At 41.2% G+C, this 17799-nt stretch overlaps 1 protein-coding gene across 2 annotated transcripts in view; it reads right to left on the bottom strand.

The window, feature by feature from the left end:
- The window catches only part of LOC115157099 (rho GTPase-activating protein 21), a 66909-nt gene that overhangs the window by 43742 nt on the left and 5368 nt on the right, over positions 1 to 17799 (bottom strand). For both annotated transcript variants that reach the window (XM_029705028.1, XM_029705029.1), the window contains exons 3-4: positions 8321 to 8515; positions 7107 to 7128 (exon numbers count right to left, since the gene is read on the bottom strand). In XM_029705028.1, the coding sequence (XP_029560888.1) occupies positions 7107 to 7128; positions 8321 to 8515 (217 nt within the window). The remainder of the gene's footprint in view (positions 1 to 7106; positions 7129 to 8320; positions 8516 to 17799) is intronic.

The following is a 17799-nucleotide window of genomic DNA, read 5'->3' as shown; positions in this document are numbered from 1 at the left end:
AAACCCAGCAGCGCTGCGGTCCTTGACACAAACCAGTGCGCCTGACAATTACTACCATACCCTGTTCAAAGGGACTTAAATCTTTTATCTTGCCCATTCACTCTCTGAATGGCGCACATAGTAAATCCATGTCTCAATTGCTCAAAAATCCTTCTTTAGCCTGTCTCCTCCCCTTCCTCTGCACAGTAACACTTTACACCCAGCATCATAACATGTTATGACACGGTCATAACCATGTCATAACACCATCATGACACATTTAAACCTGTTGTGACCTATAATTAGGCTGGTTATGAAAACTGATCATGAAACCTACATAAGACTATCAAAATTTACAAAACCTACCACACAAGGCAAAACATTCCACATTCCTACTTGTCAACAGTATGTTTACGCTTAGTACAATTTTCAAAAATGTACCATATTAAATCATTGTAATTGCGCACAAATTGACACCTACCAAAATGCAGATATGCACCTACCAAAATGCTTGGTTGCTGATGACTGGGATGAATGCAGGAGCAGATTTCAGGAGCAAAACAACCTCTTTCTGACTGATGACTGACATAAGGGCATGTGTACCGCGCCTTCGGAGAGGATTCACACCCCTAGACTTTTCCACATTTTGTTATGTTACAGACTTACTCTAAAATGGATTTTTTTAAATCCGCTATCTATACACAATACCCGAGAATGACAAGGTTTAGACATTTTTGCTAATTTAAAAACAAAAAAAAACACAGAAAGACCTTATGTTACATAAGTATTCAGACCCTTTGCTATGAGACTCGAAATCGAGATCAGGTGCATCCTGTTTCCATTGATCATCATAGAGATGTTTCTACAACTTGGAGTCCACCTGTGGTAAATTCAATTGATTGGACATGATTTGGAAAGGCACATACCTGTCTATATAAAAGGTCCCATAGTTGACAGTGCATGGCAGAGCAAAAAACAAGCCATGAGGTCGAAGGAATTGTCCGTAGAGCTCAGAGACAGGATTGTGTCAAGGCATAGATCTGGGGAAAGGTACCAAAAAATTTCTGCAGCATTGAAGGTCCCCAAGAACACCATGGCCTCCATCATTCTTAAATGGAAGAAGTTTGGAACCGCTCTTCCTAGAGCTGGCCTCCCGGCCAAAACCGAGCAATTGGGGGAGAAGGGCCTTGGTCAGGGAGGTGACCAAGAACCTGATGGTCACTGACAGGGCTCCAGAGTTCCTCAGTGGAGATGGGAGAACATTCCAGAAGGACAACCATCTCTGCAGCACTGCACCAAATCAGGCCTTTATGGTAGAGTGGCCAGACGGAAGCCACTCCTCAGTAAAAGGCACATGACTGCCTCTCAGACCTTGAGAAACAAGATTATCTGGTCTGGTCTGATGAAGCCAAGATTAAACTCCTTGGTCTGAATGCCAAGAGTAAAGTCTGGAGGAAACCTGGCACCATCCGACCACAGCGGTGCCAGGTCGGGGGAGCATCATGCTGTGGGGATGTTTTTCAGGGGTAGGGACTGGGAGACTAGTCAGGATCAAGGCAAAGATGAACAGAGCAAAGCCCGGACTTGAACCTGATCGAACATCTCTAGAGAGACCTGAAAATAGCTGTGCACCGACGCTCCAAATCCAACCTGACAGAGCTTGAGAGGATCTGCAGAGAAGAATGGGAGAAACTCCACAAATACAGGTGTGCCAAGCTTGTAGCGTCTAAACCAAGAAGACTCAAGGCTGTAATCGTTGCCTAAGGTGCTTCAACAAAGTACCGAGTAAAGGGTCTGAATACTTATTTAAAAAAAACTGAAATATCATATTTACATATAAATTAGCTGACATTTCTAAAAACCTGTCTTAGATTTGTCAATAAGGGGTATTGTGTGTAGATTGATGACGGAAAAAAACGATTTAACACATTTTAGAATAAGGCTGTAACCTAACAAAATGTGGAAAAAGTTAAGGGGTCTGAAAACTTTCCGAAGGCACTATATGTGACGGGCCTATGATTATGACAGTCTAATGCTTCTTGAGTATCAGAGTGCATTTTCTTAGCCCCTGACAAAAGGATGGTCATAATGCTTCATGACAGTGTCAGTGTATTTTCTGCAATATGAAGAAAAACAAAAAGAACAATGAAAAAGTCATTACAACAACAAAGGAGTTAAGAAGCAAACTTTCAAAACGAAAGAACTTCTTGGCAGGGAAAAAAAAAAACATTTGAATAAATGTGGGTTTTGACACTTATGTAGGCATTATAACTAGCCATAAAATAACATACTATACACTACATGACCAAAAATATGTGGGCACCTGCTTGTCGAATATCTCATTCCAAAATCATAGGCATTAATATGGAGTGGGTCCCCCCCTTTGCTGCTATAACAGCCTCCACTCTTCTGGGAAGGCTTTCCACTAGATGTTGGAACATTGCTGCAGGGACTTGCTTCCATTCTGCCACAAAGCATTCCGCTACACCCGTAATAACATCTGCTAATCACGTGTATGAAACCAATAAAATGTGATTTGACAAGAGCATCTAGCAGGGCAGAAATTTGACAAACTGACTTGTTGGAAAGGTGGCATCCTATGACGGTGCCACTGAAAGTCACTGAGCTCTTCAGTAAGGCCATTCTACTGACAATGTTTGTCTACAGAGATTGAATGGCTGCGTGCTCAATTTTATACACCTGTCAGCAACGGGTGAAGCTAAAATAGCCGATTCTACTAATTTGAAGTGGTGTCCACATACCTTTGTATATATAGTGCATGTACCAATAGGAGTAAGTACATGGGTCATGACCAATGTTCCCTCAAAAAAATTCAGCACTGAGAACATTTCAGATCTGCTGAGCACAAACTTGAATGTTGTGAAAATTCTGTGCAACTTCCAGCGGGTGTTTACAGCGAACACTGAGGCTGTGGCCGCTTTAAATTTACAGTGTTAACAGTGGCCAAGTAGGCTACTGTGGCCATCTAACCATAATGTAGGCCTACCAGTGGCATACCATCAGAAACTATGGAGAAAATGCCTCCCATAACATTTTAACATGGAAATAGCTGTTATATCATTCAGCCCACTTCACAAAAATGCATTATTATTCCCATTCCATTATTACAGAGAATGGGACAAATGCCTATTTAGCTTATTTAAGCCTGCCTTAAAACTACAACATTGCCCCTTTAAGACAAAAAAGCTCTTTACCTGACTTGCTTTTCAAGGATGTATATGTTGTGCTCTTGAAGGAAGTAATCACTCCCCTATTGCTGACTACAAATGATCTATAACTGGGCTAATAACTCACCAAGTAGCAAAGGATATTTACAAAATGTGCATGTGCACACGTGGCTACATGCAGCTCTCGCTTTGATCTCAAAACAAACACATCTCCTGCTGTAAACACTGTCCAGGTCAAAGTAAACGGCACAGATCCATATATGGCAATAGTCTATTTACATATAGGCCTACTGAAGCTCTGTTTGTTTATGCCGCACCAGTCTGTGTAGAGTACAGGCTGAGTAGTGCGTGTCAATGGAATAGAATCCTACTCCGAAGCGTTCTGCCTATAACAAAATCTGTTGCATAGTTTTTTGTTTTTTTTACAAAAACAATGTATTGAGGTAGGCTATATGATCACACCAGTAATAGATCCGTTGTTGTATTAATTGTGAGGCACAGATGAGTGAGCTTACTTTTAAATCATAAGCTTTATATGTTACTGGGCTGATGGCGCCTGCATCTGATGGTCAGCTCAGTGGAGGGAGAGAGCAGCAGACTGAGGGTACGCTGACACTGCAAAAAAAGGGACAGTCTTCCAACTGATGGCGAAACTCAAGTCGCACCGCATTATTTCTGCCTATTTGTTACTCCTATGAACAGAGAAAGGGAAATATTCCTCAACATTAAAAAAAGACCCAAGCCAATAACAACGCAAGCCTATAGATACACTTTCCTACTCATTCAGTGCTTGTTGTAGCGCTGGGTGGGAAAAGTGTAGAATAAACATGAACTCACTCATGAAAACAGCAGCTCTTTGCTGTATTTGTTGACAGTCTCTCTAGTGGTTTTAAACGTTTTTGAAATGTCACAGTATCAACTTTACTGTAGCTTTCTTTTATGCCTGCTATGTTACCGCAGACACTGTCACCTGAGCCATCCCATTGGCCAGCGGTAGGCCTATAGTGCACTCGATTTGCTCTCTGGGTATGCTGGAAAGACAGAGTTTGTGCCTTCAAACTAGTGATGCACCGATATGACATGTGGCCGATACCAATATTCGATATTTCCCTTGCCAAAAAAAACGATATCTGATATAAAGAATTTTAGCAGCCTTTTAGGCATTAAAGTACAGTTAAATAGTTAACACACACACACACACACACACACTCGTAGCGGTCTAAGGCACTGCATCTCAGTGCTAGAGGCGTCACTACAGTCCCTGGTTTGAATCCAGGCTGTATCACATCCGGCCGTGATTGGGAGTCCCATAGGGCGGCACACAATTGGCCCAGAGTCGACCGGGTTTTGCCTGGGTAGGCCGTCATTGTAAACAAGAATTTGTTCTTAACTGACTTGCCTAGTTAAAAAGCTTACAAACACACACACACACACATTTTTTTTATTTTTGTTGGCATTTACGTATGTCCCCATTACCAGTGAAATAATCAAAACCTATTTTCACTTACTTGCTGTGCTGTTTTGTTGTTCATTTGTTTAGTCGTTTCATTCTCAACCAGGATTTCTATGGAACGCCGTTTGGGTCTTTGTGTGTCAAAAAAGATACGTGAAAACACTATTTGACGTGCCAATTAAGCTTGTTGACCAATCAGGACCTGAATATGACTGCACGTCACATAATTTAACGCGTTCATACATTTTTTACATAGTTATTACACATTAGTGTAATCAATCACTCGTATTTCATGTCACAACGACTCATCGATACGTATGCTATGACGCTGGTAAAGTTCTTGCACACCTACAGAGCTGGTCATAAAAAAAAAGATAGCTAGCCCATGGATGCAATATGAATGTCAACACACACAATAGGCTGACTGGGGAGGTGATTTCACAAAGTCACAGTCCTGCAATAAGAGCTACAATGCTACTATTTGCGTAAACTCTTCACAGTTGTGTTCTGTGTGTGTCACCAAGTAGACTGATACCCCATTTCGTTGCTTCACATTCCAACCTTGTTTAACATTATCTAGTCTAAATATGGCATGATTCCACCAATTGTAACCTTCTGCATCACTTTCAAAGAGGTACTTTTATTTTAAAGGCAAACTGCAAATTCCAATTGTGCATAATCCTTATTGTGGCTAGCTTCACATCACATAACCTGGTCCGGTTGAGCCTCACTAGCCAGCTGCTTATAACGTTAGCTTTGGGCAACAGAGTTAAGTAGCTGGCTAGCTATTTATTCTCATGAATAATTCAATTTCAATAGGCGAACAACAAGTGGCTACCTAGCTAATACTTACTCTCAAGGATTCCTAAATCAAGAATAATGAAATTATTGCAGTTTCTTCTGATCATATTTGACGTGCATATTTTTTGACACGCAAAGACCACAACAGTGTTCCATCGTATGTCTTGAAGTTAATACTGGTAGGGCAACATCTGAAAAATAGCACACTTGGTAGTGTGTACCGGTGCTCGACCAGTCGCGAAAGCCAACATCCCCCACGACAGAGAACGGTTGATTGTCAAGGGCAATACATTCCATTATCTTGGCATTAATGGATTTCGCCTTGGCGTTATCTTGCTGAAATCTTCTTAGTCTTTCAAATGACTGCTTGATCCACACAGCAGACATTGTGGGCTAGGTTAGGAATGCTGTGTTGCACGTGTAGTGCAACATTTTACGTGGAGTCATTACGTCATGTACCTACGTTATATAGGTATGCACATCAGCTTTGACACCGTTTTTGCACATCGGCGTTAAACTAGACATGTTGGCATTTTTAGCTAATATCGGCCGATTCCGATATGTTCACCGATATAGTGTGCGTCCCTACTTCAAACACATGAAACGGTTCAAAATGTCAACAGTTTGTTGAATCGGGTGCACCTACCGCCAACAGCCCAAGACAAATAAAATAAAAATTGGAACACACTGAAACGTTGGGTCGTTGGGTTTTATCGTTTGTTTTTTTTACAGAAATGTTTGGTGATCGACAAGGAATGCCTTGGAGATGAGACCCGTCGATGGTGTGGTTGTTGACCACTGCTCTAGAAAGTTGAGTGAAGTTCAATCTCGTCCTTCGCTCCGTGGGCTGATATTTCTGCATGGCAGTCGTGGGGGAGCTGTGAGGGTCTACTGCGCGCCCGCAGCTTAGAGGGAACATTGGTTATGACCATATTATGACAAGTTATGTCAGCTGTTAAGACATGACATGATTAAGACTGTGTCACAACGTGTTACGACGCTGGGTGTCAAGTAAACAGATACCAAACACACAAACAATGCACAGGGAGATGTAAAACACACTCCTACTACCACAGCAGTGTTTAGAGGAGGAGACACACTGGAAGAGCAAACCACAGGCCAAACTGATTCCGCAGAGTGCATGATTTGATAAAAAAATGCAAAACATTTGAGCATTTGAGACGGCGAGCTTTATTTAACAGAAGTAGTGTGCTATAAAAACAAACACCGGTATGCTCCTACACACACGAAAAACCCTTGGGTAACTGATGTGTGGTGAAATGGGTCAGGGGTTACACATTTTTTTTCAACAGGACTAGTTTCCTAAAAGTAACTAAACACCAATGCACAAGTGCACACACCTACAAACACAGGAACAATGCAAAAACCTAAAAACAAGGGCTTTGGGCAACTTTTTGTTGTGCGGTGACATCAAAGTGGAGTTAGATAAAGGTCAGTTGAGGACAGTAACAGGTGGTGATGCTGGCCAAACCGTTTCAGTCAGGCCTTTACAAAGGTCACCTTAACACAACAGCTACCCTGTTCCGTGTGCATAACAAGGAAGTAAAAGAGCTACGTCAACAGATGGAAAAATCATACAAAGCGGGAGGCAGAGTGACGATGCAGTACTGAAGGAGAGACAGAGGAGGAAGGAACTGTGTGCGAGGTAGAGTCATTCAGCTTACCTCTGCGGCCATGCTCTTCCTCCTGTAAAAAGACAAGATCAATGTTATTTACCACCAGCAATGATGATTTCTGAGTTAAGAGGGGTCATAAAGTTGCTTAGAGGGATCAATTCGTTTTACTCAATGGAAATTCTGGTTGGGGAATTACACTCTTTTGTTGCAACTTCTTCCACATTAAGCATGTTTCCATCCAACCTTTTTATGCGAGTACAATACACGTTGGTTATAAAATGTAACAACAGGCCTGATGGAAACAGCTAATTTGTCAGTAAACTTGACAAATGTTGACTAAACAAAATATGCTAGACAAGGTGGGCTCTTTAGTCTGTAAAATATATTACACAAGAAATGGAAATGCCTTAATGCACAAATATTGAAATAATAACCATCATATCGAAGTAAACTTGGAGTCACGCGATGAAATGTTGTGTGGTCCTCCCACTACGACTCGGGAAAGCATGCCGTTTATTATGCTACAGATGAAACAAGTTATGATGAACTTCACAGGCTGGTAAAAGTGCATGGTGATGAGCTTGATGCTCCTTTCCTATAAATATTGAGGGTCTTATTCTGGAGACATGACGATCGATGCCTGGCTGCCTTTTGACAAATCTAAATAATCTCGCTATTTTGTCCATATTAATCTCATGTGGTCCGGAGCCTGCTTGTTTTCTTTTCTACCTGATAGTTAACTGCACACACACACCTGGTGTTCGAGGTCTAAATCAGTCCCTGATTAGAGGGAAACAATGAAAAAAATGCAATGGAACTAGCTTCGAGTTCCCGAGTTGAGTTTGAGGGATGAAGGATATCCTACTCGCACTGTATCTGTGAGCTGTTGGCTAGAGAGCATGTGCCAAGACCCGAGCGGGCACATTCTCAACATAACGCACATTTGAAAATGTGATGGAAACCCATTTAAACTTGTATTTTTTATTCGGTACATGGGAATTTAACAGCAAAAGTTTGTTTTATGTGCACTATGTCATCAAGCACAGCCTTTGAGCCGCAACAGGTCAATTTGATTGAAACACTTATGGTGGGAAAATGCACATATTGTTTTTAATGCAGATTTTTGAATATGCGCATGAAAATCTGGTTGCCAAGTGGATGGAAACCTAGCTAATGTCATCATACAAAATGCTACAGCAAAATTCAATAAACTAAATGGAAGAGCTTTGGGATATTCATGTAACCCTGAATGCGGTGCTTACCGGGAAGGGGTACGAGTGCACGGCTGACTCGGGTGGGTAGACAATGAAGTGGCGCAGAGTGAAGCCGAAGCCTTGAGAGGTGCGTCGAAGACGGAGTGTCTTGGGCCCTGGCCACGAGAAGGGTTCCTCCTCTCCCTGCAGGTTGAACAGGCCTGCAGGGGAACCCCCCTGCTCACCCCACTCTGGCACATTAGTCTGGTGGGAGAAGGAGAAAGAGAGAGAGGGGGGAGCAAGGAAAGGCAGGCGGGAGACGGGGAGAGAGATGCTATTATTACTATTATACTGAACACAACTGTATGACAGACTGAAATAAGATCTACTGCAGGTGGTTCAGAGTTAAGCTACTCATATTTCACTGAGAAAAGGCAAGGACTGCATGAAAGTAGTACAAAGTTCATGCAGAGACCAAAATCGACATATGCTGTATAAATACATGTATTCCTTTTGGAAAATAAATCACGAGACTGGCAACGACTCAGTGTCTTGTCTATGTTCTGTATCCTGCTGAATAATGGTTCATAAACAACAGTAATAATGAAGTTAAATTGACATCATGTGTCTAGACTAGCTAGGTCAACAAAAACATGGGATCTAGAGGAAATTCACAGAAACGCCTCCAGTACTTCGACCAAGGAGTTAGAGCTACCTCATCTGCGCTAGCTCATCTAAGTGAGTAATTGTAACAGAGTCATCTAAGTGAGTAATTGTAACAGAGTCATCGTGCCATAGTGCTGGTGTCACATTTCCAGTGTTACTGTAGAGTAGGGCAGAGCCTGGGGCCTCAAACACCCACTGCTGTGTTTAGTGGGTATTTATAGCCTCACACCTTTGTGGTGCAGCTCCCATCCTTTCCCATCCTCTCCCTCCCACTCCCCAAGCTCAAATTTCCAGTCAAAGAACAACTTTCAGGAAACTCACTGTTCAAACAGTCAATCCCTGCCTGCTTTGCTTGCTCTCCTACTCAACCTGAAACCTCCCCCTCTCCCTGGCCTCATGCAGCACCAGGGTTGCAAAATTATGGGAACTTTTAATAAATTCCCTGGGTTTTCCCGAAATCCCAGTTGCAGGATTCCCGCAATCAGAAGGGAAGCAGGAAATCCAGAATACTCTAAACAGGATTTTTGGGAAACAAGGGAATGTATTGAAATTTCCCAGAATTTTGCAACCCTATACAGCACTCACCAAAAACTCCACCCCCCTTACCGTCCCTCCTCCTAGCCCTGAGCTTCACCCACAATAAGAGGAATGTGATGAGCTAGCATTCACACTAACCCTGCTGCTGCCTGGGGAAATGTGATAAGTAGTAGAGGTCAGAAAATGGATTCAGCTACATGCTAACCGAAGCCAACCCGGGCCAACCAATTCAATGGCTAAATTGAGATATTTCAGCAAACTGCCTCCGCTCTGACATGACAACATCCTATCCACAGCCAAAAAACAAACCACAAGTCATTTTGATTAGGACATTCATTTCATGGTTGTTTTGTGGATCAAAGCAATACATTTGATGGATTCAAACACATTGCAGAAGCAACGCGGGAGCCAGTTTACTTTTCACAAACATTCAAACCCTCTGATTTCTAACACAGTCAGTCAGCAACACATTATACAGGAAGAACGTTCAATACCTTTAACAACTTTTTGTTTAACAGCTTATAAGTTATGCAAATCAACAGCCTCAAGGGTTCTACCATGTTGAGACTGGTATTTTGCTGCATCTTTCTGTTCATAAAATCAGTTGAATGTTTATTAGGTCTACTGGGGCTAAACATGTAGGCTACATCAATGGAGCAACAGAACCCTTTGGGATCTTTTTGAGCATTGTGGTCAACAAAACACATGCTGAACAGAACAGATGGACAAAAGACATCAGGGGCTCAACCTTATCATGGGAGAACGAGCCAATGGCAGAATGGCTGCTGTGAAACTGAGCTGCAGGTGCAGCTGTGTGACACCTGAGTCAGCTGGGTGGGAAGTAACTGGCCAAACAGGTTTTCGACTGCGTGTCTTCCCCAGCTGAAACTGTTGTTCCCTGGCTCCAGCACTACTTCCCCGTTTGTGTGGAGGTGTTTGTCCTACATTCATTCCACTCAAATCCATGGAATGTTTGAGAATAATTAGACTATGTAGTATGCGGGTACTTCTGTAAGTTAGGCCTAACTATGCTGATCCACCCCTACCTGTAAAAATATGTATGCTATTCAGTAAAAGCCATCTTTGAATCAGACAGCTCTTCTTTTTGTTTTTATTACAATTGAAGAGTTTATGAATGACAATAGTACGTAAAGACTTCCACCAGCGATTTTATTTTACTTTTACTGTTGATAAGCGATATCCGGAGTATAAACACAGTAAAATACACACACTAAAATGGTAAAACAATACGGTTTGAGCAAAATTGTGTTTTTGAGACAAAAGCAAACTCCAAGGAATGGGGTATTCAAGGAGTTGGTCTAATGTAGTGTTGGATGGTATACCGAAAATCTGTAGTGGAAAAAGTACTCAATTGTCATACTTGAGTAAAGGTAAAGATACCTTAGAAAATGACTCAAGTAAAAGTCACCCAGTAAAATTCTACTTGAGTAAAAGTCTAAAAGTATTTGGTTTTAAATATACTTAAGTATCAAAAGTAAATGGAATTGCTAAAATGTACTTAAGGATCAAAAGTAAAAGGTATAAACCATTTCAAATTCCTTATATTAATCAAATGGCACAAAGGGTTATTATTATTTTTTAAATTGACGGATAGCCAGGGGCACACTCCAACACTGAGACATAATTTACAAACAAAGCATTTGTGTTTAGTGAGTCCTCCAGATCAGAGGCAGTAGGGAAGACCAGGGATGTCTCTTGATAAGTGTGTGAATTGGACCATTTTCCTGTCAACATGTAACGAGTACTTTTTGGATGTACGGGAAAATGTATGGAGTAAAAAGTACATCATTATCTTTAGGAATGTAGTGTAGTAAAAGTAAAAAAACATAAATAGTAAAGTACAGATACCCCAAAAAACAACTTAGTACTTTAAAGTATTTTTACACTACTGCCAAAAATACTAGAACATGAAAAACCGTTTGGTACTAGAATTTGTTACTTCGGTACTTCTGTCAAATGTGTCTCACAGCTCAACTGTATCAGCACAGCGGATGCCCCCTTTATAGCACAAAAGCACTTAGCCTGCACTGGAAGTCTGGGCTACATCATGTTAGCTCCCCACTCATGATGCACAGAAGTTTAACACACTTGAAGAATGCCACACGGCATGGAGAAATGTTTAAACGTATTACTGTTCGCAAAAAACTATTTCCATACAGGCTAGAACACTTTACGATGCAAGATACTACCAGTAGCTTCCAGCTTTATAGGCTAATTTTCTTGCTAGCTTACAGCTGAAGCTATCATCAATTCACTACCCTAGTACTTTGTGCTAATGCTAAATAAGCAGTTTTCAAAGCAGGTTGCAACCAAAACTGTATTAGTTCACTTTAAAAAAAAATTGGTCTCTCACATCTCTACCAAAGATGATCTATTGCCTCAGGGAACTGAATCTGGGCCGCCACCATCTTGGCTCGTGAATGACGTCAATACTGGTTAAAGAGAGAGCACGCACTTAAAAATAAAATAAAAAAGCTACTTCTATGCAAATGTTGTTTATCAGTACAATAAAAGAAGTCCCAAATGGAAGGGATCCCATTCAAATCAGCCACTTAAGTGAATTTGTCTCAATACTTTTGGTCCCCTAAAATGGGGGGGGGGACTATGTACAAAAAGTGCTGTCATGTCTAATCGGTTCACCTGATATGATGAAAATACCCTCAAATTAAAGCTGACAGTCTGAACTTCAACCTCAGTCATTGATTTCAAATCCAAACTTTTGGCATTTAGAGCCAAAAGAAGAAAAAAAATACTTCACTGTGCCAACAATTACAGATGGCACTGTATGTTATTATTTTACGTAACACCAGATAAGCACCATAGGTAGCCAATAATTTACAGAGGGCCCTGTATGCTGTGCTGTTATGTAACATCAGATAAGCATCATAGGTAGCCAGTAATTATGGAGGGCCCTGTAAAAATCAGGTGATAAATGAGGTGAAAGTCACTGGAGAAGGACTTTAAGTGCAGGCCTCAAATGCCTCCCGATCCCTCGGGCATGCCAACCCTAGTTCACCGGATCTAATTTAGCCGTGGATCTCATTCCAGACATCTCCAGTCCTCAGTTGTGGAGAGAGGATGGCTGGGGGGTTGTTGGCTGTCTGCTATTCAGTCCTGAGAAACAGATGACAGCCATGCCTAGCAGGGCTGTCATTGCCCCTCACATAGTTAACGCTGTGGTGACCGACCCCAGCCAATAAATGACATGCAAACATTCCCTGATCGTCCGACCGGCTCCCGCCCTCTCAGCTGAGTCAATGTGCCAGTTGCATGCTGAAAGCAGCAGGACTAGGTTACCAAAATGAGACACTGCCTCTCCAGTTAAACACTGATTAAGACTGGGGCAAGTTTGATGGTTCCAATGGAAACCTAAATGGGGAGGATGAATAAAAGGTGATGCATCTATTGCCTCTGGTTATTGAGACAAAATGAGAACATGGGTTACTACCAGTTCAGTGCAAACACTAACTTCATGTATCACACATCAACTACAAAATACAAGCACATTACAGAGAAACACACATGCCTTTCAGTGTATGAATCACTACCAGAAAGGCAGTCTAGTGTTTGCATTGGGTGTGGCAGTGGGAACAGGGAGTGTGTGAAGCACTGACTGAACTTAATAAAGATCTGGTTCATTTCATATCAGACTGTGGAAAAGAGAGCAGATCAGAGCATCAGAAGTCATACATCAGCCTTGGAGCTTACGACCTCAATGGACTCCTAGCCAGAGCCATGGTCACCACTTACTGAATGCGCTGCCGAGCATATCAGGGAAAACATGACTCTTAGGTTACATAACTAAATGTTTAAGGACAACATGAGACATAACATGACTTTGAATGTGGTTTACGGCTTACCCCATTTAGTCAACAATTCCACAAATTTGCTTTAATAAAGGCTTTACACTTTTTTTTTCATTAGAACAGCACGTCTGGTACTATTTATAATGTATTGTGTTGTTTAAGCTGTTCCAAACTGTCCAGAAAATATATAATATTAATAATAAATGCTCCTTTTTCTTGATATTTGTTATTATTCAGTAATGTCATTATCATTAGTAGGCTTATTATAGCAGCCTTGTATAACCACCATTGAGCTGTAGGCCTAAGACCGCATTCTGTTTAGTCTTAATAAATCAAATTTGACTCGTCACATACACATGGTTAGCAGATGTTAATGCTAGTGAGGCGAAATGCTAATACCGTAACTTACTGAGGCCTTCATTTCAATACTTCTATAGGCTGTATCAATCACTACTGTATCAATCACTCACTCATTTGTTCATGTCATCACACAGCATACGAGTCATTCACGATTTGAAATGCAATCAAGCATTTTAGGTTTAATATAAAATAAAGCGAGCCTTGAATAATTAGCTTAAACAAATAAAATGTTCCATTTCGGAAATTGCATTCACGAATGTATGCAACTTTAGTCTTTGCTGTAATAAAGGCTCAACAAAAACGTTAGACTCCGCTACGCTTATAATTTATTTTGTGTTTACATTGTTCCAAACGGTCAGAAAAATGGGATTGTATTCTATACAGCATCTGTTTGGCACACATAACATGCAAGCAGAGCCTTCTCCTTACGTTCTTTTTCTTCATCTCCAGTATTTTCCACAACTAGTCAAATTTATTCCACACATCTGACTTTCCCTTTACCTCATGAGCCACCAGTAAACGTTCCCCCATTTAGAGTTTATTTGTCATGTCCTCTGCATCCATTTTTCTATCACGTGTTACGGTGTTTAGAGTTAGTTACAACCAATTTATTGATATGCTATAGGTCAAGCCTTATAGTTCCCTATTCTGAAAGGATTTGTTTTACTGGGGGAGGTCGGGTAATGACATTTTGTGCAAGAGCACAAAACACCACATCTCATTTTAGTCCCGTCCGAATCTGCCATGGCAGTCATTTTCACATGACAGAAGAGTAACAATTCCAGACAGAAAAACCTACTGTTTTTTGGCGACCTCCAAGGTCCTCTGATAATACTAGTCCCGTGCAAATCGAGATCCCTGTGTTTTGAAAGTAATGTCTGAGTGACAGGTGTTGCTAGCGGTTTACGCAAAAAAACGATAACTGATTTGATAGATTTAACTCAATTCTGCATATAAGCTATATATGAATGGCCTACACGTAGCCTATATCATCTTTCACAGTGAATGCTTTTGTGCGTATGAATTGAATATTGCCAAATGCATCAGAAAAATGTATTTAAAGCAAACCTTGCTGTTAAAAGCTCACAAAGCAGCAGCATACAACTGACCTAAAAGTTCAGAAAGGATAAGTTCACTTTCTCATCCAAAGCTTTAAAACTCATCTCAAGTGAAATTGCACTGTTTAGCTCACATCTGAAAGCTGGGGGACATTTAGGACATCTACTGCAGACTGCTAAAATATCCTAACCATTATGATCACGCTTCCTCAATTCAAATATTATGGTGACGCTACACCAAAGATGGTTTGGTATGGTTCAGAAACTTGGGAACCAAGCTCGAGTTGTGTGTGGCCCTACCACCTGGACATGTTAAAATACTTAATCTTCATGCCTAGAATAAAAACCTCCAGGCTTGCATCGTAACTGTCAATTTACTGGAAAAAAATACGATTTACAGGAGGCAGTTTAGGAAAAACGAATCCTGTCCGAATCGTCCTCTGGAATAACAGACATTCTGCAGTCCATAACCAATGTTCTCTAGTAATACTAGTCCTGTGAGAATAGGTATTTGGTCACGTGCATGCGATGCATACATGTGTCACCTAAAGAGAGCTAGGGAATGTTTTTTCTAAACAAATGAGGGATTTCGGTAACATAACTTTTTGAGTCAGAAACGGCTGTAATTATGTTGCAGCTTCCGCAACACGGACAGCGCGATAAACACGTATGTTCTGTGGCGGTCGCTGCAGCAGGGAGGCGAGAGAGAGAGAGAGACACACTGCTGTCTTTTTTTTTTTTTTTTTACACAGGGCAAAAAGTCTGATCCCGGCCCTGCAGAATCAAATCAATTGCCAGTTGGACTTCCTCTAGTCATTTGTGTGTTTTAATTATTTAATCAAACAGTTTTCTTAAAGCATCAGACCAGCTCAGTGAATATAATTGATTTGATTAAAACAAATAGAATGTGTCAATATATGGAAAAATACACCATTAAAAATGCAGACCAATAAATTGGTCTAAAGATTACTCTTTTTTATATGATATTTTATTTTTTAGTCGGGGACATCCCTATTGTGGTTTAAAACATTATCTGGCATCGTTATCCAACAATGCCTCCGGCATACTTGTACTGGCATATTAGAACACGGAGTGGTTATGGTCATTTGTAAGGTTGAGGATGTGGCCCATCCCTCCAAGCCACAAAAACTACAACACACGCACTTCGGTACTAAGCTAAGCCTGGACCACGACTGTTCTCCATGCATTTTCAAACAGCTAGTATTTTTTTCAAACAAAGAAGGGATGAAGGCAATTATCTCTTGTTAGTCTTTCACAAGTATGCGAAAACACTGACGCATGGCCCCTATGTTTAGAGACTCCGATGACTTCACACCATGACACACTGCACAGACCACAAGACATCAGGCCTAAATACATCAGACCTCAATGTGTGAAAAAGCAAATCTCTCTGTGGGCTGCCAAATTCTACACCACATCCAGTCTAAACCAAGCACTTCACTGTGAAAAGCCTGAGATGATGCTGCAGAGGGCCTCTGGTGTGAGTTTGCCTGGGATGTTTCAGTCTAGTAATGCTGGTGCTAACTAACTTGAGTATCATTAGTTACCCACATACCTTGTACATGTTATGTAGCCTAATATGTAATACAATTTTACAGACAGTACCTGTAATCTTGGTGCAGAAGGGAGTTGCCCCATCCTGTGATATCTGGCCTTTTAAGATGTTTAGGACCTACCACATCACGTGCCGAAAGATCGTTTGAAAGGAACATGAGATATTTGACAGCCTAGAGGAAGGAACATTTCTGGGACAATTGGGGTTGAGCTTGGCGTGACTTCTCAGCCAAGCACCTCTTGCCTTAACTATGAGTGAGTGGTTGTTCCTGGTATGGGAAAGGCAGCCCCTTCAGATCTTCTGTGAGCCACAGTCATGCTGTGCCCACTGCACAGTGCTCTCCACTATCGTAGTGCTGAAATTGATTGAACAAAGGTTGGCTGGCACAAATACACAATGTCAAGACAATTGTTTTCCACCATGCAGAAGTATTAAGCCTTCAAAAAAAAAAAAGCATACACAACCAGCAGTAGAGTAAACATGCACACCCAAACTCCTCACCCTTGAGACATTACACTGGCCATCTGGCTTTGTAATGTGATGGGAGTCTAATAGAAACATATTAGGTTTTACAGCCGCCATCAATGAACTCATTCAGTTCATTGAAATAGTAGTCTGACTGACTTGTTGATTAGGAGTGCCATTAAAAAGGCGGGGTTAATTATGCAAGAGAGACTTTACACAGTGTTACAGTTTACACATTTCTCAGTGTCCAGCCTTAAAGTGGAACGGAGAAGACAAAAAGGATAACATAGCCTAAGCTAACCCCATCTCTATATTTACCAGAGACTGAACGTAACAGACAACACAAAGCCTACAGGAAGTAAGAGCCACCCTCTATCCAATTGAAGATCAATTTTCCCTTCCGTTATCCATCAGACTGCCATATGATGCTCTGTAAATGGCTGCTAAACTAGTTAAGCCATGGGCTTTAATGAGGTACAGATCACGGGAGAGGAGGATATGCCTACTAGAGCCTTTAATGGTCAGGGCTCCTCAGAGAAAAACATCCCATTCACTAATGACACACTACTGACCATGGAGAATAGCTAGACTGGATGCATCACTATACTATGTCTCTTCTGTTCTAGCTACACAACGGTTTACTCTCAAATATCAGTGAGGGGTAAGTTGAGAAAAATGGCTTTCTATATAATAGACTAAGCAGACCTCATAGGCACAAACATGACTCGAGTGTTTTCCTCTGGGACTCATCTGTGATATTTTAAAGACTCCGGTCACAAAAAATGTAATTAAATAATATACCACATGACTTATTACTTTTGATACATTTATTGTTTAAGAAACATTAAAAGAACTCTCATCGGGTTTTCTGTGTATTGTTGGTGAAATTTTAGCCGGGGAAAAATATTTGGCCGGTGGATCAAAAAGTTAATTGTATGCCCTGGAAGAAGTGCTTGAAGAGCAGAACCTGCTTTGACTGTGACTGGGGAACCGGCTTGTTTTCCCCCCACTCACTTCTTTTTGACAATGTCAAGCAAAGTCACATTTTTCTAGGCCTAT

The sequence above is a fragment of the Salmo trutta genome, chromosome 21 (genome assembly GCF_901001165.1).
Source record: "Salmo trutta chromosome 21, fSalTru1.1, whole genome shotgun sequence".
Lineage (NCBI taxonomy): Eukaryota > Metazoa > Chordata > Actinopteri > Salmoniformes > Salmonidae > Salmo > Salmo trutta.
This window is presented reverse-complemented; position numbering and strand designations above follow the sequence as displayed.